Consider the following 27,740-nt stretch of genomic DNA (forward strand, 5'->3'; position numbering starts at 1 on the left):
GCCTCTTGCTAGAAAAATGAAAAGACTCAAGCTGGCAAAAGCACCGCAAAGAACTGTGCGTTCTTCGAAATCCCAAATCCACAAGGAGAGTCCAATTGTGTCGGTTGCGATGCCTGACCTTCCCAACACTGGACGTGAAGAGCATGCGCCTTCCACCATTTGCACGCCCCCTGCAAGTGCTGGAAGGAGCACCCGCAGTCCAGTTCCTGATAGTCAGATTGAAGATGTCAGTGTTGAAGTACACCAGGATGAGGAGGATATGGGTGTTGCTGGCGCTGGGAAGGAAATTGACAAGGAGGATTCTGATGGTGAGGTGGTTTGTTTAAGTCAGGCACCCGGGGAGACACCTGTTGTCCGTGGGAGGAATATGGCCGTTGACATGCCTGGTGAAAATACCAAAAAAATCAGCTCTTCGGTGTGGAAGTATTTCAACAGAAATGCGGACAACATTTGTCAAGCCGTGTGTTGCCTTTGTCAAGCTGTAATAAGTAGGGGTAAGGACGTTAACCACCTCGGAACATCCTCCCTTATACGTCACCTGCAGCGCATTCATAATAAGTCAGTGACAAGTTCAAAAACTTTGGGCGACAGCGGAAGCAGTCCACTGACCAGTAAATCCCTTCCTCTTGTAACCAAGCTCACGCAAACCACCCCACCAACTCCCTCAGTGTCAATTTCCTCCTTCCCCAGGAATGCCAATAGTCCTGCAGGCCATGTCACTGGCAATTCTGACGAGTCCTCTCCTGCCTGGGATTCCTCCGATGCATCCTTGCGTGTAACGCCTACTGCTGCTGGCGCTGCTGTTGTTGCTGCTGGGAGTCGATGGTCATCCCAGAGGGGAAATCGTAAAACCACTTTTACTACTTCCACCAAGCAATTGACTGTCCAACAGTCCTTTGCGAGGAAGATGAAATATCACAGCAGTCATCCTGCTGCAAAGCGGATAACTGAGGCCTTGGCATCCTGGGTGGTGAGAAACGTGGTTCCGGTATCCATCATTACTGCAGAGCCAACTAGAGACTTGTTGGAGGTACTGTGTCCCCGGTACCAAATACCATCTAGGTTCCATTTCTCTAGGCAGGCGATACCGAAAATGTACACAGACCTCAGAAAAAGAGTCACCAGTGTCCTAAAAAATGCAGCTGTACCCAATGTCCACTTAACCACGGACATGTGGACAAGAGGAGCAGGGCAGGGTCAGGACTATATGACTGTGACAGCCCACTGGGTAGATGTATGGACTCCCGCCGCAAGAACAGCAGCGGCGGCACCAGTAGCAGCATCTCGCAAACGCCAACTCTTTCCTAGGCAGGCTACGCTTTGTATCACCGGTTTCCAGAATACGCACACAGCTGAAAACCTCTTACGGCAACTGAGGAAGATCATCGCGGAATGGCTTACCCCAATTGGACTCTCCTGTGGATTTGTGGCATCGGACAACGCCAGCAATATTGTGTGCGCATTAAATCTGGGCAAATTCCAGCACGTCCCATGTTTTGCACATACCTTGAATTTGGTGGTGCAGAATTTTTAAAAAAACGACAGGGGCGTGCAAGAGATGCTGTCGATGGCCAGAAGAATTGCGGGACACTTTCGGCGTACAGGCACCACGTACAGAAGACTGGAGCAACACCAAAAACGCCTGAACCTGCCCTGCCATCATCTGAAGCAAGAAGTGGTAACGAGGTGGAATTCAACCCTATATATGCTTCAGAGGTTGGAGGAGCAGCAAAAGGCCATTCAAGCCTATACAATTCAGCACGATATAGGAGGTGGAATGCACCTGTCTCAAGCGCAGTGGAGAATGATTTCAACGTTGTGCAAGGTTCTGCTGCCCTTTGAACTTGCCACACGTGAAGTCAGTTCAGACACTGCCAGCCTGAGTCAGGTCATTCCCCTCATCAGGCTTTTGCAGAAGAAGCTGGAGACATTGAAGGAGGAGCTAACACGGAGCAATTCCGCTAGGCATGTGGGACTTGTGGATGGAGCCCTTAATTCGCTTAACAAGGATTCACGGGTGGTCAATCTGTTGAAATCAGAGCACTACATTTTGGCCACCGTGCTCGATCCTAGATTTAAAACCTACCTTGGATCTCTCTTTCCGGCAGAGACCTGCTGGTGAGAAAATTGTCAAGTCAAGCGGAACGCGACCTGTCAACATCTCCTCCTTCACATTCTCCCGCAACTGGGGGTGCGAGGAAAAGGCTCAGAATTCCGAGCCCACCCGCTGGCGGTGATGCAGGGCAGTCTGGAGCGACTGCTGATGCTGACATCTGGTCCGGACTGAAGGACCTGTCAACGATTACGGACATGTCGTCTACTGTCACTGCATATGATTCTCTCCCCATTGAAAGAATGGTGGAGGATTATATGAGTGACCGCATCCAAGTAGGCACGTCACACAGTCCGTACTTATACTGGCAGGAAAAAGAGGCAATTTGGAGGCCCTTGCACAAACTGGCTTTATTCTACCTAAGTTGCCCTCACACATGTGTGTACTCCGAAAGAGTGTTTAGTGCCGCCGCTCACCTTGTCAGCAATCGGCGTACGAGGTTACTTCCAGAAAATGTGGAGAAGATGATGTTCATTAAAATGAATTATAATCAATTCCTCCGTGGAGACATTCACCAGCAGCAATTGCCTCCACAAAGTACACAGGGAGCTGAGATGGTGGATTCCAGTGGGGACGAATTGATAATCTGTGAGGAGGGGGATGTACACGGTGATATATCGGAGGATGATGATGAGGTGGACATCTTGCCTCTGTAGAGCCAGTTTGTGCAAGGAGAGATTAATTGCTTCTTTTTTGGTGGGGGTCCAAACCAACCCGTCATTTCAGTCACAGTCGTGTGGCAGACCCTGTCACTGAAATGATGGGTTGGTTAAAGTGTGCATGTCCTGTTTATACAACATAAGGGTGGGTGGGAGGGCCCAAGGACAATTCCATCTTGCACCTCTTTTTTCTTTAATTATTCTTTGCGTCATGTGCTGTTTGGGGAGTGTTTTTTGGAAGGGCCATCCTGCGTGACACTGCAGTGCCACTCCTAGATGGGCCAGGTGTTTGTGTCGGCCACTAGGGTCGCTTATCTTACTCACACAGCTACCTCATTGCGCCTCTTTTTTTCTTTGCGTCATGTGCTGTTTGGGGAGTGTTTTTTGGAAGGGCCATCCTGCGTGACACTGCAGTGCCAGTCCTAGATGGGCCCGGTGTTTGTGTCGGCCACTAGGGTCGCTTATCTTACTCACACAGCTACCTCATTGCGCCTCTTTTTTTCTTTGCGTCATGTGCTGTTTGGGGAGTGTTTTTTGGAAGAGCCATCCTGCGTGACACTGCAGTGCCACTCCTAGATGGGCCCGGTGTTTGTGTCGGCCACTAGGGTCGCTTATCTTACTCACACAGCTACCTCATTGCGCCTCTTTTTTTCTTTGCGTCATGTGCTGTTTGGGGAGTGTTTTTTGGAAGGGCCATCCTGCGTGACACTGCAGTGCCACTCCTAGATGGGCCCGGTGTTTGTGTCGGCCACTAGGGTCGCTTATCTTACTCACACAGCTTCCTCATTGCGCCTCTTTTTTTCTTTGCGTCATGTGCTGTTTGGGGAGTGTTTTTTGGAAGGGCCATCCTGCGTGACACTGCAGTGCCACTCCTAGATGGGCCAGGTGTTTGTGTCGGCCACTAGGGTCGCTTATCTTACTCACACAGCTACCTCATTGCGCCTCTTTTTTTCTTTGCGTCATGTGCTGTTTGGGGAGTGTTTTTTGGAAAGGCCATCCTGCGTGACACTGCAGTGCCAGTCCTAGATGGGCCAGGTGTTTGTGTCGGCCACTAGGGTCGCTTAGCTTACTCACACAGCTACCTCATTGCGCCTCTTTTTTTCTTTGCGTCATGTGCTGTTTGGGGAGTGTTTTTTGGAAGGGCCATCCTGCGTGACACTGCAGTGCCACTCCTAGATGGGCCCGGTGTTTGTGTCGGCCACTAGGGTCGCTTATCTTACTCACACAGCTACCTCATTGCGCCTCTTTTTTTCTTTGCGTCATGTGCTGTTTGGGGAGTGTTTTTTGGAAGGGCCATCCTGCGTGACACTGCAGTGCCACTCCTAGATGGGCCCGGTGTTTGTGTCGGCCACTAGGGTCGCTTAGCTTAGTCATCCAGCGACCTCGGTGCAAATTTTAGGACTAAAAATAATATTGTGAGGTGTGAGGTATTCAGAATAGACTGAAAATGAGTGGAAATTATGGTTTTTGAGGTTAATAATACTTTGGGATCAAAATGACCCCCAAATTCTATGATTTAAGCTGTTTTTTAGTGTTTTTTGAAAAAAACACCCGAATCCAAAACACACCCGAATCCGACAAAAAAAATTCGGTGAGGTTTTGCCAAAACGCGGTCGAACCCAAAACACGGCCGCGGAACCGAACCCAAAACCAAAACACAAAACCCGAAAAATTTCAAGTGCACATCTCTACAGAAAACACCCAACCGACGGCATCCCGAGGGTAAGTATTGGGGTGAGGGTTAGGGCCCGTGGGGTGGGTTAGGGCTAATCACCAGGGGGGGAAGGGGGTTAGCCGCAGCTTGCCACCCCCTGGGATTAGCCATAACTGATATACCCAGTGTCATTAGCCCTAACCACCCCCCAGGCGGGTTAGGGTACGGGGCAGGGGAGTGGTAAATACCCCATCCTCTGTCAGCATTCTAAAAGTCGAGATGCCGGCATTCTGTCAGTCACCCTAATTACACCCCAGCAACACCTGTGTGAGCGGTTATCTAATACTGGGCTACCCACTATATATATATATATATATATACCGCCCACTCATCATTCCTACAGTCGGCATGCTGACTAACAGAGACTGTTCCCACTCGTGGGTGTCCACGACACTCATAGAGTGGGAATAGAACCCGTGGCATTCTGCGGCTGGGGTCCCAGCGTCGGGATGCTGACCACCGGGATCCCAGCCGCCGGGGACACAGCCCCAACCCATCTATCTATCTATCTATCTATCTATCTATCTATCTATCTATCTATAGCAAAAAAGGAGATTGACTCACTGATTGACTCATCACGAAATGATAAAAACCACAAGGCCTACAATCTTGAAACTTGGCAGGTAGCTTCTCATTAGGTCCCAGGTGCTTGCTAAGAACTGGTTTTACAAATGTCACTGTCCATCCACGAAAATCGCCAAAAATGTATGTATGTATGTATGTATGTATGTATGTATGTATGTATGTATGTATGTATGTTCCAGCATAACTCTGGAATGCCTGCAGCAATTTTACACCAAACGTGGTACACATATGACTTACACTCTGGGAACAAACACTGTGGGGGTAAGACACCCCTAGCACCCCTAGGGGTGGGCCAGCAGTACAGAGTATATCAGGAGACAGCATAATTCCGGATTGCTTGGACCAATTTACATCACACTTGGTACACATATGACTTACAATCGGGGAACAAACACTGTGCTCGTAAGACATACCTAGCACCCCTAGGGGTGAGACAGCAGCACAGAGTATTTCAGCAGACAGCATAACTCTGGAATGCCTGGTGCAATTTACACTAAACATGGTACACATATGACTTACAATCTGAAAACAAACACTATGGGGGTAACGGGGGTAACACATCCCTAGCACCCCTAGGGTGGGCCAGCAGCACAGACTATATCAGGACATGCATGATATGTCAGTGAGGACAGGGCTGCATGTGACAGGGGCAGTGACATGATGTGAGGAGGGGAATGGAGGCAGCAGGAAGCCACAGACTGAGAGTTATATAGTGGGAGGAGCAGGGTCCCCAGCAGCACAGAGTATATCAGGAGATGAGTGATGTGTCAGTGAGGACAGCACTGCATGTGACAGGGGCAGTGACATGATGTGAGGAGAGGAATGGAGGCAGCAGGAAGCCACAGACTGAGAGTTATATAGTAATAGGAGCAGGGTCCCCAGCAGCACAGAGTATATCAGGAGATGAGTGATGTGTCAGTGAGGACAGGGCTGCATGTGACAGGGGCAGTGACATGATGTGAGGAGAGGAATGGAGGCAGCAGGAAGTCAGACTGAGAGTTATATAGTGGGAGGAGCAGGGTCACCAGCAGCACAGAATATATCAGGACATGAGTGATGTGTCAGTGAGGACAGGGCTGCATGTGACAGGGGCAGTGACATGATCTGAGGAGAGGAATGGAGGCAGCAGGAAGCCACAGACTGAGAGTTATATAGGGGAAGTAGCAGGGTCCCAGCAGCACAGAGTATTTCAGGAGATGAGGGATGTGTCAGTGAGGACAGGGCTGCATGTGACAGGGGCAGTGACATGATGTGAGGAGGGGAATGGAGGCAGCAGGAAGTCACAGACTGAGAGTTATATAGTGGGAGGAACAGGGCCCCAGCAGCACAGAGTATATCAGTAGATGAATGATGTGTCAGTGAGGACAGGGCTGCATGTGACAGCGGCAGTGACATGATGTGAGGAGGAGAATGGAGGCAGCAGGAAGCCACAGACTGAGAGTTATATAGTGGGAGGAGCAGTGTCCCCAGCAGCACAGAGTATATCAGGAGATGAATGATGTATCAGTGAGGACAGGGCTGCATGTGACAGGGGCAGTGACATGATCTGAGGAGAGGAATGGAGGCAGCAGGAAGCCACAGACTGAGAGTTATATAGTGGGAGGAGCAGTGTCCCCAGCAGCACAGAGTATATCAGGAGATGAATGATGTGTCAGTGAGGACAGGGCTGCATGTGACAGGGGCAGTGACATGATGTGAGGAGGGGAATGGAGGCAGCAGGAAGCCACAGACTGAGCGTTATATAGAGGGAGGAGCAGGGTCCCAGCAGCACAGAGTATTTCAGGAGATGAGGGATGTGTCAGTGAGGACAGGGCTGCATGTGACAGGGGCAGTGACATGATGTGAGGAGGGGAATGGAGGCAGCAGGAAGCCACAGACCGAGAGTTATATAGTGGGAGGAGCAGGGTCCCCAGCAGCACAGAGTATATCAGGAGATGAGTGATGTGTGAGGACAGGGCTGCATGTGACAGGGGCAGTGACATGATGTGAGGAGGGGAATGGAGGCAGCAGGAAGTCACAGACTGAGAGTTATATAGTGGGAGGAGCAGGGTCCCCAGCAGCACAGAGTATATCAGGAGATGAGTGATGTGTCAGTGAGGACAGGGCTGCATGTGACAGAGGCAGTGACATGATGTGAGGAGGGGAATGGAGGCAGCAGGAAGCCACAGACTGAGAGTTATATAGTGGGGGGAGCAGGGTCCCCAGCAGCACAGAGTATATCAGGAGATGAGTGATGTGTCAGTGAGGACAGGGCTGCATGTGACAGGGGCAGTGACATGATGTGAGGAGGGGAATGGAGGCAGCAGGAAGCCACAGACTGAGAGTTATATAGTGGGAGGAGCAGTGTCCCCAGCAGCACAGAGTATATCAGGAGATGAGTGATATGTCAGTGAGGACAGGGCTGCATGTGACAGGGGCAGTGACATGATGTGAGGAGGGGAATGGAGGCAGCAGGAAGTCACAGACTGAGAGTTATATAGTGTGAAGAGCAGGGTCCCCAGCAGCACAGAGTATATCAGGAGATGAGTGATGTCAGTGAGGACAGAGCTGCATGTGACAGGGGCAGTGACATGATGTGAGGAGGGGAATGGAGGCAGCAGGAAGCCACAGACTGAGAGTTATATAGTGGTAGGAGCAGGGTCCCCAGCAGCACAGAGTGTATCAGGAGATGAGTGATGTGTCAGTGAGGACAGGGCTGCATGTGACAGGAGCAGTGATATGATGTGAGGAGGGGAATGGAGGCAGCAGGAAGCCACAGACTGAGAGTTATATAGTGGGAGGAGTAGTGTCCCCAGCAGCACAGAGTATATCAGGAGATGAGTGATATGTCAGTGAGGACAGGGCTGCATGTGACAGGGGCAGTGACTCGATGTGAGGAGGGGAATGGAGGCAGCAGGAAGCCACAGACTGAGAGTTATATAGTGGGAGGAGCAGAGTCCCCAGCAGCACAGAGTATATCAGGAGATGAGTGATGTGTCAGTGAGGACAGGGCTGCATGTGACAGGGGCAGTGACATGATGTGAGGAGGGGAATGGAGGCAGCAGGAAGTCACAGACTGAGAGTTATATAGTGGGAGGAACAGGGCCCCAGCAGCACAGAGTATATCAGTAGATGAATGATGTGTCAGTGAGGACAGGGCTGCATGTGACAGCGGCAGTGACATGATGTGAGGAGGAGAATGGAGGCAGCAGGAAGCCACAGACTGAGAGTTATATAGTGGGAGGAGCAGTGTCCCCAGCAGCACAGAGTATATCAGGAGATGAATGATGTATCAGTGAGGACAGGGCTGCATGTGACAGGGGCAGTGACATGATCTGAGGAGAGGAATGGAGGCAGCAGGAAGTCACAGACTGAGAGTTATATAGTGGGAGGAGCAGTGTCCCCAGCAGCACAGAGTATATCAGGAGATGAGTGATGTGTCAGTGAGGATAGGGCTGCATGTGACAGGGGCAGTGACATGATGTGAGGAGAGGAATGGAGGCAGCAGGAAGCCACAGACTGAGAGTTATATAGTGGGAGGAGCAGAGTCCCCAGCAGCACAGAGTATATCAGGAGATGAGTGATGTGTCAGTGAGGACAGGGCTGCATGTGACAGGGGCAGTGACATGATGTGAGGAGAGGAATGAAGGCAGCAGGAAGCCACAGACTGAGAGTTATATAGTGGAAGGAGCAGGGTCCCCAGCAGCACAGAGTATATCAGGAGATGAGTGATGTGTTAGTGAGGACAGGGCTGCATGTGACAGGGGCAGTGACATGATGTGAGGAGGGGAATGGAGGCAGCAGGAAGTCACAGACTGAGAGTTATATAGTGGGAGGAGCAGGGTCCCCAGCAGCACAGAGTATATCAGGAGATGAGTGATGTGTCAGTGAGGACAGGGCTGCATGTGACAGGGGCAGTGACATGATGTGAGGAGGGGAATGGAGGCAGCAGGAAGTCACAGACCTAGAGTTATATAGTGGGAAGAGCAGGGTCCCCAGCAGCACAGAGTATATCAGGAGATGAGTGATGTGTCAGTGAGGACAGGGCTGCATGTGACAGGGGCAGTGACATGATGTGAGGAGGGGAATGGAGGCAGCAGGAAGTCACAGACCTAGAGTTATATAGTGGGAAGAGCAGGGTCCCTTGGGGGACCAAAAAGGGGTCCGGCCACTACACAAAGTGGATCAGGGAAGCAAGATATGCCAATATACTAGATCTCCAACCAACTTAAATTAATGAACAACTATAATTCTCATTTACCATCCTCATCCCGTAGTGAAGCACACACATATATAAGATCATCCAATGTAGAGAAGGGCACTCACGGCAAAAAGGTGCAGTTTAATCAACGTTTCGAGGATTACTCCCCTTCATCAGGACACACCAAACGTGGGTTGGTGTAAAGTTGGTGTGTCTTGATGAAGGTGTGTAATCCTCGAAACGTTGATTAAACTGCACCTTTTTGCCGTGAGTGCCGTTCTCTACATAGGACAATTATATGGAATACATATGTATTCCCGGCGTACGTGATGCCGGCTGTCAGTATGCCGACATCGGCATCCCGTTTGCCACAATGCCGGCAGCGGTGTGAGCGCTACGAGTCCCCTTGCGGGCTTGCTGCGCTCACCGCAGGATCTATTCCCACTGTATGGGTGTTGTGGACACCCACGAGTGGGAATAGCCCCTGTGAGCCGGTATTCCAGCGTCTGTATCTTGATCACCGAGATCTCGCCAGCCGTCAAATTGATTGCAGCCCGATTATATTACTTTATGTGTTCGGGCACTGGGGCCGGTTGTTTATTAAAGTGAGGAGAGCCGGCTGATTTGGAACACGGTATATTTTATTTTTATTTTTTGTAAAGATTCCTTTTCCCGGAGATATTGTACAGCAAATACAGTGATAAATAATAAGTACAGACTACGATAATGTTCAGTACAGAATACCGGCGCAGCCTCAGACACTCGCTACAACCCGCGAGGAGAACACAGAATGCAGCAAGATAGCTGGCAGACACGTCCAGCCCGGCGCACAGTGTGGTGGCAGTGGTGTCATGGGGGGAGCGGGCCGCACTTGGGGGTCACCCTCTGCACCTGTCTCAGAGTAAGAGCCGGCAGTGTGCACTGTGCAGGTAGACTAGTCTCCAGGGCCAGGCCAGCAGCTCCAGGAAAGAGTGGTTCACTGTTCCGGATGTTATTAGCCCCAGTGACGCCCCTGTGTGGTGGCACGATATATATTGGGCAAAGTGGTCAGCAGAATAGTGTGTGTGTGTATATATATATATATATATATATATATATATATATATACAGGTTGAGTATCCCATATCCAAATATTCCGAAATACGGAATATTCCGAAATACGGACTTTTTTGAGTGAGAGTGAGATAGTGAAACCTTTGTTTTTTGATGGCTCAATGTACACAAACTTTGTTTAATACACAGAGTTATTAAAAATATTGTATTAAATGACCTTCAGGCTGTGTGTATAAGGTGTATATGAAACATAAATGAATTGTGTAAATGTAGACACACTTTGTTTAATGCACAAAATTATAAAAAATATTGGTTAAAATGACCTTCAGGCTGTGTGTATAAGGTGTATATGTAACATAAATGCATTCTGTGCTTAGATTTAGGTCCCATCACCATGATATCTGATTATGGTATGCAATTATTCCAAAATACGGAAAAATCCCATATCCAAAATACCTCTGGTCCCAAGCATTTTGGATAAGGGAGACTCAACCTGTATATATATAAAATTAGTATTACAATAGAAGAGACGGGCGGCACTCCATGGCTTAATAAATAATGAAGACAGCTACCACAGCTTGTTGTCAACATTTCAGGTGCATTTATTGCCACCTTTCATATCCTGTGGTAGCTGTCTTAATTATTTATTAAGCCGCGGAGTGCCGCCCGTCTCTTCCAGGGACGGCGACAAGGGATGGGGGGGTCAAAGGGGACACCTGTACAGGGCTCCACAGATCAGAGGGGCCCCAAGGATATGTGGGTAAGGATTAGCCACGTGTGCGCCCGCTCCTCCGGGTCCAGCTCTGGGACCCAGTGACAGAAGCCGGAGTCACAGACCTCTGCCAGGGCCGATGCCAGCGTTACATCCAGACACTGCATTATTCCAACACTAGTTACCAGCCCGTCAACATGACTGAACGACACAACAGTAATGTATGCACCCGAACAGAGAAACACTTGATTTGCTCCAATGGGCGCCATCTAGTGGCTGTCAGCGTGCAAAACACTTGCATTCCCCCCACAGAGATGAGCAGCAGCATTAGCCTTTTATTATATAGGATTTATTTAGCCTTCCGTTCTGCCATAAATTCACAGCCTCCTTATAGCGCACGCCGGTGTATGTGTGGCAGTATAGCTGTACATTATACTATAAACATCTCTCCAACTGATCACACATAAAGGAGGCCAACGCGGCGTGGAACTACAGTAACTTCCGTTACGCTCCAGTGCCTGTAATAGATATAAAGGAAGTGAGTGCGGTCAGGGGAGCGCAGGGTATAATATGTCGTCACAGGAGTGTATATAAGATGCAGGTATCAGAGGTGAGCGCACAGTAAGACACAACGTCTCCAGGTCAGGGCAGCTTATGGGAAACGTGGGGTATGTACATTAGAACAAATTGCCGGGGAGGGAGGGAGGGGGCGCTGGTGACGGTCCCTACTGTGCGCTCCACAAGTAACACCCCGTACACTGCGGCCACCACTGGCCTCCTGCTTTGTTCTGCACATCAAAGTTTTCATCCCTTTATGGAAAAGTTTAACTAAGACATTGATGAATTTCTGACAGATTTCCTGTGGCCGTGTCTTCCTGAGAACGCTGGGCCACTGGCGGAATAAGAATGAATGGCCTGTGTGCAGTTTCCCCTCCCGAATCTGATCGCAGACCTCTGCAAAAACGCACAGCAGCGATCAGCTCTGAATCGGCCCATGATACGATGTTCATATCCTTACGTGGGATAATATGGGCTGCACGTATAATCAGAGGATGTGACATTTGACCTGCGGGACCGCGCATCCCATCGTACCCACAACATGGGTACGACTGGACCGCTGCAGCGATCCCGCCTGAATTACCCCCCTAGTGTATGGCCAGCAATGTATCACACTCCCTATTGTATAACCATTTACCCCTAGTTATATGCAGGGTAACGTGGGTGTAGTTATTAGCAGCTCTCAGTCCTGCGTAATTATACAGGGACAGGGATTAGACAGATGAGAGAATCACACTTACCATGATGGAGGTAAGCTGAGACATGTTGTGCATCTATACAGCGTCTGCAGTAGTTATATTCCCCCCCCCCCCCCCCCCCCCAGCTCTCTCTGAGGTGACAGGAGCATTGTGACATCATGTCAAGTCATACATACATCATGTAACTGACAGGTCATGTGACTGTCTTGAACTTATTCCATGTTATCCACGCAGGTCATGTGACTGGCTAGGGCCTATCTCATGTTATCCACGCAGGTCATGTGACTGGCAGGGGCCTATCACATGTTATGTGCGCAGGTCATGTGACTGGTAGGGGCTTATCCCCATGTTATCTGTGCAGGTCATGTGACTGGCAGGGGCTTACATCATGTTATCTGCGCAGGTCATGTGACTGGCAGGGGCTTACATCATGTTATCTGCACAGGTCATGTGACTGGCAGGGGCCTATCTCATGTTATCTGCGCAGGTCATGTGACTGGTAGGGGATTATCTCATGTTATCTGTGCAGGTCATGTGACTGGCAGGGGCCTATCTCATGTTATCTGCGCAGGTCATGTGACTGGTAGGGGATTATCTCATTTTATCTGCACAGGTCATGTGACTAGCAGGGGCCTATCTCATGTTATCTGTGCAGGTCATGTGACTGGCAGGGGCCTATCTCATATTATCTGCGCAGGTCATGTGACTGGTAGGGGAATATCTCATTTTATCTGCACAGGTCAAGTGACTAGCAGAGGCCTATCTCATGTTATCTGCGCAGGTCATGTGACTGGTAGGGGATTATCTCATGTTATCTGTGCAGGTCATGTGACTGGCAGGAGCTTATCCCACTGTTATCTGTGCAGGTCATGTGACTGGCAGGGGCTTACATCATGTTTTCTGCGCAGGTCATGTGACAGGCAGGGGCCTATCTCATGTTATCTGCACAAACAGAAGCGTCTTTATGGGCCGTATAGAGGAACAGCAGACAGCCATGGCGGAGCTAAAACTAGTCCTGATACTAGTCATGATACATTTTCAGCAGACACCATATTGCACAGGAAGCTGCCATCTTGGGTGCGCTACAGTGGTCACAGTGAATGAATACAGAATCTAAAATACAAATACAAGATGTTGTTCTAGGTCACAGCGAGTAATCCCACCGCCACCTCTCCGCGACCCTGGGTTGCATCACGCCTCCTGCCGCGGCTGTATGTGGCCACCTCTCCTATAACGTCTTTGTTTCTGCTCCGCAGGTGACAGAAGCAGCGAAACTCCTACTGGACAACGGAGAGAAATTACCGCTTCCACTGATAGCGAAGCTGCTGAAGTTCCAGTTCCTGTGCATCAAACAGAAGGACCTGCAGAGGAGGGAGGCTGAGAGGAAGGTAGTAGATGGGCAGGTGTCATGTGCGGTAACTGCTGTGTTCAGCGTCCCTGTACCCCTGTTACTGGCCTCCTAACCTACACACCTATAGCAGCCCCAGCTGTGCCGCACGTGCCTGTGCAGGTGGTATTACAGGGGTGCTCATGGGTTGGTGCCTACACAGGAGATACAGGAGGCGAAGGTGCCCAGGAATACAGGGAGAGGACGTGTCTCTGAATCAGACCCCACATGGCCTTGTTAGCCCAGTACTTATGGGTAACGTGGGACCCCACGTACTGTAGCATGAAATGTTTTGCTCATTTTTGTTTGTTGGTTGGAATACGTTTCCTATTTTACTTTATATTTATGATTGTACGCTGGCTGCTTATGTAGCGCGCTATTGCTGGGTCTCCGGGAGCTGACGCTGGTCTGTGCTTTGTATTCGGCGCAGGATGCCAACCTGCAAGATAAGACGACTAAGAGTGTCAAGGCAAAACCGTCCAGTGCAAAGGGTTCTGGGAAAACCAAAGCCAAAAAGGCACCCGAGGCTCCAGCTACTATTAAGAAGACCACCACCCTGAGGCGGCGAGGGGAAGAAGAGGACACCAATGTCTACATAGGTAACGGCACATCTGGGCATACACATTATTAGAGCAGCTACAACATAGCGCCACACCTAGGTCCCTACTCACGGAATTGTCCATGCGTCCCCAGATGACGAGCCTGATGATGGACCCCAGCATTATATCATCGTACTCGGAGTCTATCAGCCCCAGATACTGGCCCTGTTGGCTGATCTTGGAGTCCATGTGTCCAGTGTAATCCGGGTCTCTTCCCAGAACTACAGAAGCTTGCCGGTCCATCAGGAGGACCCAGACTCGGCGCCGGACGGTATGTGGTGATCTGCAGAAGATCCAGCTCCAGAGTCACACTACTGCCACCGTTCCTGTCATACCCTTTAATATAGCCGTACAGTATGGTTACGTGTTGTAGTGTAGTCAGTCATTGCTTGACCTTGATGTTGACATCTTAGGTATGAGTTGGTCCAACCTAAAGTTCTCCAGGTGATGAGGGGTATCCAGCAGAACCTGTATGCTGGAGTGAGGCATCAGGCTGGGCCGTACCTCACTGTAGCCCCTGCGTCCTGGTCACATCCTGTTGTGCTGGCGAGAGGACCAGACAGGCTTCTGATTATGGTGCACACCATATGGCCAGGAAGCTCAGATACTCCCTCCGTCATTGGCCAGTAGTGGCCCCCTTCATTGACCGGCACACATAGGGGTAAATGTATGAAGCAGTGATAAGAGTGGAGAAGTCAGCCAGTGGAGAAGTTGCCCATGGCAACCAATCAGCACTGAAGTAACATTTATAATTTGCATATTATAAAATTATACAGAGCAGCTGATTGGTTGCCATGGGCAACTTCTCCACTCTTATCACTGCTTTATACAGGGAGAAATATATCAAGGCCTGGAGAGAGCTAAAGTACCAACCAGGGGAAGATGTATCTAGTCTTGGAGAGAGATAAAGTACCAGACAATCAGCTCCTAACTGTCATGTTATGGGCTGTGTATAAATAATGACAGTTATTATATAAGAGGTCAGGGAGTGGTACCTGGTTCCCCGCGCAGTGTATATACATTATCAGTCTGCCTCAGTGATTGGTGCACAGTTCTGGGGTCATGGGTTCAGTTCCAACCAGAGCATTGTCTGCGCGGAGTTTGTGTGTTCTACACAATATTATATGTTGGTGCAATATAGAAGGAAGTACCAGAACAGCACGGACACTGGGTAACGTGATAGACACAACACGCTACAGGAACCTGGGGGCTACCAGACGCATGTCTAAGATGGCCGTTCAGTCCGTCTAGCTGCTGTCTGTGCGGCTACGGCGGTTACTCCGGCTATTAGCTGGCAGTAATATTAATGTGACTCCACAGTGTAGATGAGTTTTTATTCATAGCATGTACGTGTTTTCTGTAACGCCCCTTCTGCATATGACCTGGTTGGGTGTCACTGTATTAGGCTGCTGTAACTACGCCTGGTGTGACACTTGTGCGACTGCAGAGAGCACAAAGACGTGTGTTACTAACCAGCAGATGCAGCGACATCTCATCTCTGTTATGTCAGTGCGGGATTATCCAGGAATACACTACACATGCACATTGTGTGCTCCTGGTGTGCTTCCATTGCACAGTATAGACTCTGGCCACTTATCACTGTGTATAGGATAATGCTGCTCCCTTTATTTACAATACATCTGCCACCCGCAGTTGTAGAAGCCGAGAGACAGAGGAAGGAGACAGTCACAAAATCGCTGGAATTCTTCTGGAAATATCTAGAACCAGTTCTGAATGCTGGAAAGATGGAATCTCCCCTCAGCCAGGTGGCCAGACTGTTGTACCTGGTGAAGGAAAGTGCGCAGCCCACTGACTGGAGCGATGGTGACGGGCAGGTCAGTAGTACAGGTGTGCGTGGTGTAACAGTGACGGGCAGGTCAGTAGTACAGGTGTGTGCGGTGTAACAGTGACGGGCAGGTCAGTAGTACAGGTGTGTGTGGTGTAACAGTGACGGGCAGGTCAGTAGTACAGGTGTGTGTGGTGTAACAGTGACGGGCAGGTCAGTAGTACAGGTGTGTGCGGTGTAACAGTGACGGGCAGGTCAGTAGTACAGGTGTGTGTTGTGTAACAGTGACGGGCAGGTCAGTAGTACAGGTGTGTGTGGTGTAACAGTGACGGGCAGGTCAGTAGTACGGGTGTGTGTGGTGTAACAGTGACGGGCAGGTCAGTAGTACAGGTGTGTGTGGTGTAACAGTGACGAGCAGGTCAGTAGTACAGGTGTGTGCGGTGTAACAGTGACGGGCAGGTCAGTAGTACAGGTGTGTGTGGTGTAACAGTGACGGGCAGGTCAGTAGTACAGGTGTGTGTGGTGTAACAGTGACGGGCAGGTCAGTAGTACAGGTGTGTACGGTGTAACAGTGACGAGCAGGTCAGTAGTACAGGTGTGTGCGGTGTAACAGTGACGGGCAGGTCAGTAGTACAGGTGTGTGTGGTGTAACAGTGACGGGCAGGTCAGTAGTACAGGTGTGTGTGGTGTAACAGTGACGAGCAGGTCAGTAGTACAGGTGTGTACGGTGTAACAGTGACGAGCAGGTCAGTAGTACAGGTGTGTGCGGTGTAACAGTGACGGGCAGGTCAGTAGTACAGGTGTGTGTGGTGTAACAGTGACGGGCAGGTCAGTAGTACAGGTATGTGTGGTGTAACAGTGACGGGCAGGTCAGTAGTACGGGTGTGTGTGGTGTAACAGTGACGGGCAGGTCAGTAGTACAGGTGTAGTACAGGTGTGTGCGGTGTAACAGTGACGGGCAGGTCAGTAGTACAGGTGTGTGTGGTGTAACAGTGACGGGCAGGTCAGTAGTACAGGTGTGTGTGGAGTAACAGTGACGGGCAGGTCAGTAGTACAGGTGTGTGTGGTGTAACAGTGACGGGCAGGTCAGTAGTACAGGTGTGCGTGGTGTAACAGTGACGGGCAGGTCAGTAGTACAGGTGTGTATGGTGTAACAGTGACGGGCAGGTCAGTAGTACAGGTGTGCGTGGTGTAACAGTGACGGGCAGGACAGTAGTACAGGTGTGTGGAGTAACAGTGACGGGCAGGTCAGTAGTACAGGTGTGCGTGGTGTAACAGTGACGGGCAGGTCAGTAGTACAGGTGTGTGTGGTGTAACAGTGACGGGCAGGTCAGTAGTACAGGTGTGCGTGGTGTAACAGTGACGGGCAGGACAGTAGTACAGGTGTGTGGTGTAACAGTGACGGGCAGGTCAGTAGTACAGGTGTGTGTGGTGTAACAGTGACGGGCAGGTCAGTAGTACAGGTGTGTGTGTGGTGTAACAGTGACGGGCAGGTCAGTAGTGCAGGTGTGTGTGGTGTAACAGTGACGGGCAGGTCAGTAGTACAGGTATGTGTGGTGTAACAGTGACGGGCAGGTCAGTAGTACAGGTATGTGTGGTGTAACAGTGACGGGCAGGTCAGTAGTACAGGTGTGTGTGGTGTAACAGTGACGGGCAGGTCAGTAGTACAGGTGTGTGGTGTAACAGTGACGGGCAGGTCAGTAGTACAGGTGTGTGTGGTGTAACAGTGACGGGCAGGTCAGTAGTACAGGTGTGTGTGGTGTAACAGTGACGGGCAGGTCAGTAGTACAGGTATGTGTGGTGTAACAGTGACGGGCAGGTCAGTAGTACGGGTGTGTGTGGTGTAACAGTGACGGGCAGGTCAGTAGTACAGGTGTAGTACAGGTGTGTGCGGTGTAACAGTGACGGGCAGGTCAGTAGTACAGGTGTGTGTGGTGTAACAGTGACGGGCAGGTCAGTAGTACAGGTGTGTGTGGAGTAACAGTGACGGGCAGGTCAGTAGTACAGGTGTGTGTGGTGTAACAGTGACGGGCAGGTCAGTAGTACAGGTGTGCGTGGTGTAACAGTGACGGGCAGGTCAGTAGTACAGGTGTGTATGGTGTAACAGTGACGGGCAGGTCAGTAGTACAGGTGTGCGTGGTGTAACAGTGACGGGCAGGACAGTAGTACAGGTGTGTGGAGTAACAGTGACGGGCAGGTCAGTAGTACAGGTGTGTGTGGTGTAACAGTGACGGGCAGGTCAGTAGTACAGGTGTGCGTGGTGTAACAGTGACGGGCAGGTCAGTAGTACAGGTGTGTGTGGTGTAACAGTGACGGGCAGGTCAGTAGTACAGGTGTGCGTGGTGTAACAGTGACGGGCAGGACAGTAGTACAGGTGTGTGGTGTAACAGTGACGGGCAGGTCAGTAGTACAGGTGTGTGTGGTGTAACAGTGACGGGCAGGTCAGTAGTACAGGTGTGTGTGTGGTGTAACAGTGACGGGCAGGTCAGTAGTGCAGGTGTGTGTGGTGTAACAGTGACGGGCAGGTCAGTAGTACAGGTATGTGTGGTGTAACAGTGACGGGCAGGTCAGTAGTACAGGTATGTGTGGTGTAACAGTGACGGGCAGGTCAGTAGTACAGGTGTGTGTGGTGTAACAGTGACGGGCAGGTCAGTAGTACAGGTATGTGTGGTGTAACAGTGACGGGCAGGTCAGTAGTACAGGTGTGTGTGATGTAACAGTGACGGGCAGGTCAGTAGTACAGGTGTGTGTGGTGTAACAGTGACGGGCAGGTCAGTAGTACAGGTGTGTGTGGTGTAACAGTGACGGGCAGGTCAGTAGTACAGGTGTGTACGGTGTAACAGTGACGGGCAGGTCAGTAGTACAGGTGTGTGTGGTGTAACAGTGACGGGCAGGTCAGTAGTACAGGTGTGTACGGTGTAACAGTGACGGGCAAGTCAGTAGTACAGGTGTGTGCGGTGTAACAGTGACGGGCAGGTCAGTAGTACAGGTGTGTGTGGTGTAACAGTGACGGGCAGGTCAGTAGTACAGGTGTGTGTGGTGTAACAGTGACGGGCAGGTCAGTAGTACAGGTGTGTGTGGTGTAACAGTGACGGGCAGGTCAGTAGTACAGGTGTGTGTGGTGTAACAGCGACGGGCAGGTCAGTAGTACAGGTGGGTGTGGTGTAACAGTGACGGGCAGGTCAGTAGTACAGGTGTGTGTGGTGTAACAGTGACGAGCAGGTCAGTAGTACAGGTGTGTGTGGTGTAACAGTGACGGGCAGGTCAGTAGTACAGGTGTGTATGGTGTAACAGTGACGGGCAGGTCAGTAGTACAGGTGTGTGTGGTGTAACAGTGACGGGCAGGTCAGTAGTACAGGTGGATGTGGTGTAACAGTGACGGGCAGGTCAGTAGTACAGGTGTGTGTGGTGTAACAGTGACGAGCAGGTCAGTAGTACAGGTGTGTGTGGTGTAACAGTGACGGGCAGGTCAGTAGTACAGGTGTGTGTGGTGTAACAGTGACGGGCAGGTCAGTGGTACAGGTGTGTGTGGTGTAACAGTGACGGGCAGGTCAGTAGTACAGGTGTGTGTGGTGTAACAGTGACGGGCAGGTCAGTAGTACAGGTGTGTGTGATGTAACAGTGACGGGCAGGTCAGTAGTACAGGTGTGTGTGGATTGTTCCTCTGTGTATTACCTGTATTCCCCTGCCCTCTATATATATCATCCTGAATATATTTTACTATATTCTGTGACTTTGCACACCCGGTGGGTTCCTGACACCCTGACCACCTGCCAATACTCTGGCTTTCCCAGGCGTCTCTGTGTCCCTAATTGAAAATCGGAACCACAGTTAGATATTTTGTGCTCACTAATAACAAAATTCACATATACATTATATCAGATGGAAAAAAGTCCTCGTTCAGGATACCCCAAGGAATATGTAGAATTTCTCAGTTTTCTCTAGGAATGTCACATGTCCATAGATATTCCAGAAGAGGACATCCTCAATGTGGTATAATAAAAAGAACAAAAAGAAAAAAAAAAAGCCAATATAGGGCCTAAATCCGAGTTGATCGCAGCAGCAAATTTGTTAGCAGTTGGGCAAAACCATGTGCACTGCAGGAGGGGCAGATATAACATGTGCAGAGAGAGTTAGATTTGGGTGGGGTGCATTCAAACTGAAATCTAAATTGCAGTGTAAAAATAAAGCAGCCAGTATTTACACCGCACAGAAACGAAATAACCCACCCAAATCTAACTCTCTGCCAATGTTATATCTGCCTCCCCTGCAGTGCACATGGTTTTGCCCAATTGCTAACAAACTTGCTGCTGCGATCAACTCAGAATTACCCCCTATATCTGTCCCCCCTGCAGTGCACATGGTTTTGCCCAACTGCTAACAAATTTGCTGCTGCGATCAACTTAGAATTAGGCCCATAGTGTAGTATGTTCAAAACACAAAAAGTCTAGTAGTGCAGAAGGATAGGCAGAGGTGATCCACAGGAGACTTCTCCTCCACCGATAGTTGAATCAATGGGTTATCGTACCGTACTCATACCTAAGTGAAGTAGGGTCCACACATAAAGGCTTCTTTAGGGTCCACACATAAAGGTTCACCGCGGCAGGTGTTCATTATAAACCACTCTCTCCTCTACAGATTTCCCAAACTGTGCTGAAGAATAGATAGGAAAGAAAGGGGGTGAGGCGCGTACCCAACTTACAACGTAATCAACTGTAAACTGCATATCAAGGTTTCTTTTCTATGTCGGGGATACTCTTCATAAACTTCTTCAAGAGTCCCTTTGCCAAATTCCCGTATAAATAATGGGATATGTAGGGATAAATTAAGATCCCAATCGCTGTCTGACTCCCAAACAGCTTGATTTATTGTAAACAAACAGTATTTTTAAAAAAAATATTTGGTGATGTACACACTGTTATCACAACCTGGTGTCAGAGAACTGATGTTAAGAAAAAAGGGTCTTTAAACACCTGACCTGATGGGGTTCAAAGTACGGAGTAGGCCCCTGGAATGGGAAGTGTTAAGTCTCTGGTAGGCATAAAACAGGTGTTTATCACCCGCTTCACCAACGCGTGTCGATGATGTGTCTTCCTCAGGGTGAGAATGAGCTGAGAATCATATTTATACCGACTGTTGGTCCCTCCTTGTTTAGGGGAGGGGTTTGGTAATTCTCCTCTGTGGTCATTAAAAACATACAAACATACATTGACTCCATCAAAAACATATATAGTATAATAGCTAATAAATCCATTATGTACCGACTTTAAGAGATAAGCTATTTTTAATCTTATTTAAACCTTTAAAATGGGTATGCAGTCCACTGTACGTGGAACGCATACTACTTCCGCCGGAAGTGACGGAATCGACTCTGCAGGTCTAACCGGAGATCCTCACATGCATTGGGGAGAGGATGATGCACACCCAGGGTCGTTCTGGCCCACAGGGGAAACCCCCGGTGGGCCCCACTGCCTGTGGGCCCTTCTCCTCCTCTAGGGATCAGGTTTTAGACTCTATCCTAGTGCACTTGAATTATGCATTATACATATGTTACATTATACTTCACAAGAATATGGTTTATTATATACACTGCTCAAAAAAATAAAGGGAACACTTAAACAACACATCCTAGATCTGAATGAATGAAATATTCTTATTAAATACTTTGTTATTTACATAGTTGAATGTGTTGACAACAAAATCACACAAAAATTATCAATGGAAATCAAATTTATTAACCCATGGAGGTCTGGATTTGGAGTCACACTCAAAATTAAAGTGGAAAAACACACTACAGGCTGATCCAACTTTGATGTAATGTCCTTAAAACAAGTCAAAATGAGGCTCAGTAGTGTGTGTGGCCTCCACGTGCCTGTATGACTTCCCTACAACGCCTGGGCATGCTGCTGATGAGGTGGCAGATGGTCTCCTGAGGGATCTCCTCCCAGACCTGGACTAAAGCATCCGCCAACTCCTGGACAGTCTGTGGTGCAACGTGGCGTTGGTGGATGGAGCGAGACATGATGTCCCAGATGTGCTCAATTGGATTCAGGTCTGGGGAGCGGGCGGGCCAGTCCATAGCATCAATGCCTTCGTCTTGCAGGAACTGCTGACACACTCCAGCCACATGAGGTCTAGCATTGTCTTGCATTAGGATGAACCCAGGGCCAACAGCACCAGCATATGGTCTCGCAAGGGGTCTGAGGATCTCATCTCGGTACCTAATGGCAGTCAGGCTACCTCTGGCGAGCACATGGAGCACATGGAGGGCTGTGTGGCCCCCCAAAGAAAGGCCACCCCGCACCATTACTGACCCACTGCCAAACCGGTCATGCTGGAGGATGTTGCAGGCAGCAGAACGTTCTCCTTGGCGTTTCCAGACTCACGTCTGTCACATGTGCTCAGTGAGAACCTGCTTTCATCTGTGAAGAGCACAGGGCGCCAGTGGCGAATTTGCCAATCTTGGTGTTCTCTGGCAAATGCCAAACGTCCTGCACGGTGTTGGGCTGTAAGCACAACCCCCACCTGTGGACGTCGGGCCCTCATACCACCCTCATGGAGTCTGTTTTTGATTATTTGAGTAGACACATGCACATTTGTGGCTTGCTGGAGGTCATTTTGCAGGGCTCTGGCAGTGCTCCTCCTGTTCCTCCTTGCACAAAGGCGGAGGTAGCGGTCCTGCTGCTGGGTTGTTGCCCTTCTACGGCCTCCTCCACGTCTCCTGATGAACTGGCCTGTCTCCTGGTAGCGCCTCCATGCTCTGGACACTATGCTGACAGACACAGCAAACCTTCTTGCCACAGCTCGCATTGATGTGCCATCCTGGATGAGCTGCACTACCTGAGCCACTTGTGTGGGTTGTAGACTCCGTCTCATGCTACCACTAGAGTGAAAGCACCGCCAGCTTTCAAAAGTGACCAAAACATCAGCCAGAAAGCATAGGAGCTGAGAAGTGGTCTGTGGGCACCACCTGCAGAACAACTCCTTTATTAGGGGTGTCTTGCTAACTGCCTATAATTTATACCTGTTGTCTATTCCATTTGCACAACAGCATGTGAAATTGATTGTCAATCAGTGTTGCTTCCTAAGTGGACAGTTTGATTTCACAGAAATGTGATTGACTTGGAGTTACATTGTGTTGTTTAAGTGTTCCCTTTATTTTTTTGAGCAGTGTATTTAACAAGGGGCACCGAACATGCACTCTGTAATGATTAGCCACGCCTCTGTGGTGGCTGGCCACGCCACCACTGGAGCCCGGCCACACTCTTAAGCATTGGCCCCTACAACAGCATTGCCCCGTTGGGCCCTTCATGCCCCAGTCCAACACTGTGCACACCTGTTTTATCCCTACCAGAGACTTGACACTTACCATTCCAGGGGCCTATTCCGAACACCTGCTTCGGTGAACCTTTATGTGTGGACCCTAAAGAAACCTTTATGTGTGGACCCTACTACACTTGGGTGTGAGTACGGTACGATAACCCATTGATTCAACTATCGGTGGAGGAGAAGACTCCTATAGATCACTTCTGCCTATCCTTCTGCACTACTAGACTTTTTGTGTTTTGAACATATTACACTATATTGCCTTTTTTTCTTTTTGTTCTTTTTATTATACCACATTGAGGATGTCCCCTTCTGGAATATCTATGGACATGTGACATTCCTAGAGAAAACTGAGAAATTCTACATATTCCTTGGAGTATCCTGAACAAGGACTTTTTTCCATCTGATGTAATGTATGTGTGAACTTTGTTATTAGTGAGCGCGAAATATATAACTGTGGTTCCTAGTTTCGATTATTGCCATATTTGTATGTTGGGTAAACATACAACACAGTTGGTTTGTTGTAGCTTCTAGTGTGCGCACTGCGCAGTGATAGACACCTGTTTTGAATTCATTGTCTCTGTGTCTCTGTCTGCATATACTCACATTTGCTCTAGCACCCTGACATTACACTGTCCCGAGGCGCAATTGCCAGAATCAGGTAAATCTGCACAGGCGCACGTCCGTGTTGGCGCTCTCCATGGGATCTCACGCGGATGTACAATAATGCACTAATTAGAGTAGTACCCGCTGTGCGTGTGGCCCACAGTATTACATTATACACGTGTTACATCACACACTACAGTCCTAATATTGTTGTATGATATTCTCCCTGCCCTGTCTAGCTGGCATACGCCACGGAGGTGTACGAGAACATTGCCTGCCTCGTGTACGAGAACATTGCCTGCCTCATGTACGACTGCCTGGACTGGAGGAGACAGCACCAGTACTACCTGGAGAACATGCGGATCATTCACGTCCCGGCAGTGGGTGAGGAGAAGGTCCCGGAATGGCCGGCCTCAGCCTCAGAGGTGACACATGACATTGCCAGTTTATTTTGGTGACTTTCTTCTACTGACACTTGTTTATCTCTGGGTGTCTTGTGATTTACCATTGGCAACATTTACTATGTAGATGTTCATTATTTGTGATGCCAACATGGTTAAAATGCTGACATCTGCAAAATGTCAAGGAACAAACTTATATGTTGACATAGTGAAAATGTTGGTGTTAGGGTTTGTGGTAGAGTCAGGGTTGGGGTTAGACTTAGTGTTGGGGTTAGTGTTGGCATTAGGTTCAGGGTTTTGGTTTGCATTAGGGCTAGCAATAGGTTCGGGGTTAGTGTTAGCATTAGGGTTAGCATTGGGGTCAGTGTTACCATTAGGGTTAGCCTTGGGTCAGTGTTACCATTAGGCTTAGCGTTGGGGTTAGTGTTAGCATTAGGGTTAGTGTTGGTGTTAGTGTTAACATTAGGGTTAGCGTTGGTGTTAGTGTTAACATTAGGGTTAGCGTTGGGGTTAGTGTTAGCATAAGGGTTAGTGTTAGCATTAGGGTTAGTGTTGGGGTTAGTGTTAGCATTAGGGTTAGCGCTGGGGTTAGTGTTAGCAGTAGGGTTAGCGTTGGGGTTAGTGTTAGCATTAGGGTTAGCGTTGGGGTTAGTGTTAGCTTTAGGGTTAGTATTAGCATTTGGGTTAGCGTTGGGGTTAGATTTGGGGTTAGAGTTAGCATCAGGGTTAGTGTTGGCTTAGGTTTTGGGTTTGTATTAGGGTTAGCGCTGGGGTTTGTGTTAGCAGTAGGGTTAGCCTTGGGGTTTTAGCAGTAGGGTTAGTGTTGACATTAAGTTTTGGGTTTACATTAGGGTTAGCGCTGGGGTTTGTGTTAGCGGTAGGGTTAGCGTTGGGGTTAGTATTGGCATTAGGTTTGGGGTTAGAGTTAGCATTAGGTTTAGTGTTGCCATTAGGTTTTGGGTTTGCATTAGGGTTAGCGTTGGGGTTAGTGTTAGCGGTAGGGTTAGTGTTGGCATTAGGTTTTGGGTTTGCATTAGGGTTAGCATTGGGGTTAGTGTTAGCATTAGGGTTAGCGTTGGGGTTAATGTTAGCAATAGGGTTAGTGTTGGCATTAGGTTCGGGGTTTGGGTTTGCATTAGAGTTAGCACTGAGGTTACCATTAGGGATAGAGTTAGCGTTGATGTTGGTGTTAGCGTTAGGGTTGGGTTACCCTTAGCATTAGGGTTAGTGTTAACATTAGGTTTAGTGTTGGGGTTAGTGTTGACATAGTTAGCGTTGGGGTTAGTGTTGCATTAGAGTTAGCGTTGGGGTTAGTGTTGCATTAAAGTTAGCGTTGGGGTTAGTGTTGGAACTAGGGTTAGCAATGGGATTAATGTTGGCATTATGTTCGGGGTTTGGGTTTGCATTAGGGTTAGCTTTAGTATTGGGGTTAGTGTTGGCATTAGAGTTAGCGTTGGGGCTAGTGTTGGGGTTAGTGTTGGCATTAGAGTCAGCGTTGGGGTTAGTGTTAGCTGTAGGGTTAGTGTTGGCATTATGTTCGGGGTTTGGGTTTGCGTTAGGGTTAGCTTCAGTGTTGGTGTTAGTGTTAGCATTAGGGTTAGCGTTGGGGTCAGTGCTAGCATTAGGGTTAGCATTGGGGTCAGTGTTAGCATTAGGGTTAGCGTTGGGGTTAGATTTAGCATTAGGTTTAGTGTTGGGGTTAGTGTTGGTATTAGAGTTAGTGTTGGGGTTAGTGTTAGCATTAGGGTTAGTGTTGGTATTATGGTTAGCGTTGGGGGTTAGTGTTAGCGTTGGGGTTAATATTAGCATTAGGCTTATCGTTGGGGTTAGTGTTGGTATTAAAGTTAGCGTTGGGATTAGTGTTGGCATTAGGGTTAGTGTTGGCATTATGTTCGGGGTTTGGGTTTGCATTAGGGTTAGCTTTAGTGTTGACGTTAGTGTTAGAAGTAGGGTTAGCGTTGGGATCAGTGCTAGCATTGGGGTCAGTGTTAGCATTAGGGTTAGCGTTGGGGTTAGATTTAGCATTAGGTTTAGTGTTGGGGTTAGTGTTGGTATTAGAGTTAGTGTTGGGGTTAGTGTTGGTATTAGGGTTAGCATTGGGGGTTAGTGTTAGCGTTGGGGTTAATATTAGCATTAGGGATAGCGTTGGTGTTAGTGTTAGCATTAGGGTTAGTGTTAGCATTAGGGTTAGCGTTGGGGGTTAGTGTTAGCATTAGGGTGAGCGTTGGGGTTAGTGTTGGCATTAGGTTCGAGGTTAGTGTTAGCATTGGGGTTAGTGTTGGCATTAGGGTTAGCATTGGGGTTAGTGTTGGCATTAGGGTTAGCGTTGGGGTTAGTGTTGGCATTAGGGTTAGCGTTGGGGGTTAGTGTTAGCGTTAGGGTTAATATTAGCATTAGGCTTATCGTTGGGGTTAGTGTTGGTATTAAAGTTAGCGTTGGGATTAGTGTTGGCATTAGGGTTAGTGTTGGCATTATGTTCGGGGTTTGGGTTTGCATTAGGGTTAGCTTTAGTGTTGACGTTAGTGTTAGAAGTAGGGTTAGCGTTGGGATCAGTGCTAGCATTGGGGTCAGTGTTAGCATTAGGGTTAGCGTTGGGGTTAGATTTAGCATTAGGTTTAGTGTTGGGGTTAGTGTTGGTATTAGAGTTAGTGTTGGGGTTAGTGTTGGTATTAGGGTTAGCATTGGGGGTTAGTGTTAGCGTTGGGGTTAATATTAGCATTAGGGATAGCGTTGGTGTTAGTGTTAGCATTAGGGTTAGTGTTAGCATTAGGGTTAGCGTTGGGGGTTAGTGTTAGCATTAGGGTGAGCGTTGGGGTTAGTGTTGGCATTAGGTTCGAGGTTAGTGTTAGCATTGGGGTTAGTGTTGGCATTAGGGTTAGCATTGGGGTTAGTGTTGGCATTAGGGTTAGCGTTGGGGTTAGTGTTGGCATTAGGGTTCGAGGTTAGTGTTAGCATTGGGGTTAGTGTTGGCATTATGTTCGGGGTTTGGGTTTGCATTAGGGTTAACATTGAGGTTACCATTAGGGACAGAGTTAGCGTTGGTGTTCGCCTTAGTGTTGGGGTTAGGTTTAGCGTTAGCGCTTAGGATTAGGCATACCTCAAAACTACATTTTCCACAGTGTAAACATGTTGACATTCCAATATAGATATGGAGGGAGATGTACTAAGCCTTGGAGAGATATATAGTGGACAGAGATAAAGTACCAGCCAATCAGCTGCTAACTGCCATGTTACACACTGTGTTTGAAAAATGACAGGTAGTAGCTGTTTGGCTGGCACTTTATCTTCGTCCACTTTATCTCTCTGCAAGCCTTAGTACATCTGTCCCATGGTCACTATCACCCTAGTATACTGAACGTGTAA

General features: G+C 48.9%; 1 protein-coding gene across 1 annotated transcript in view; it reads left to right on the forward strand.

Annotated features, from left to right (window-relative positions):
• Positions 1–27,740, forward strand: part of SPAG17 (sperm associated antigen 17) — a 481,673-nt gene that overhangs the window by 256,621 nt on the left and 197,312 nt on the right. The window contains exons 4-8 of the mRNA XM_063956879.1: positions 13,529–13,660; positions 14,090–14,258; positions 14,353–14,529; positions 15,912–16,093; positions 24,216–24,401. Of these exons, the coding sequence (XP_063812949.1) occupies positions 13,529–13,660; positions 14,090–14,258; positions 14,353–14,529; positions 15,912–16,093; positions 24,216–24,401 (846 nt within the window). The remainder of the gene's footprint in view (positions 1–13,528; positions 13,661–14,089; positions 14,259–14,352; positions 14,530–15,911; positions 16,094–24,215; positions 24,402–27,740) is intronic.

The sequence above is a fragment of the Pseudophryne corroboree genome, chromosome 2 (genome assembly GCF_028390025.1).
Source record: "Pseudophryne corroboree isolate aPseCor3 chromosome 2, aPseCor3.hap2, whole genome shotgun sequence".
Classification (NCBI taxonomy): Eukaryota; Metazoa; Chordata; class Amphibia; order Anura; family Myobatrachidae; genus Pseudophryne; species Pseudophryne corroboree.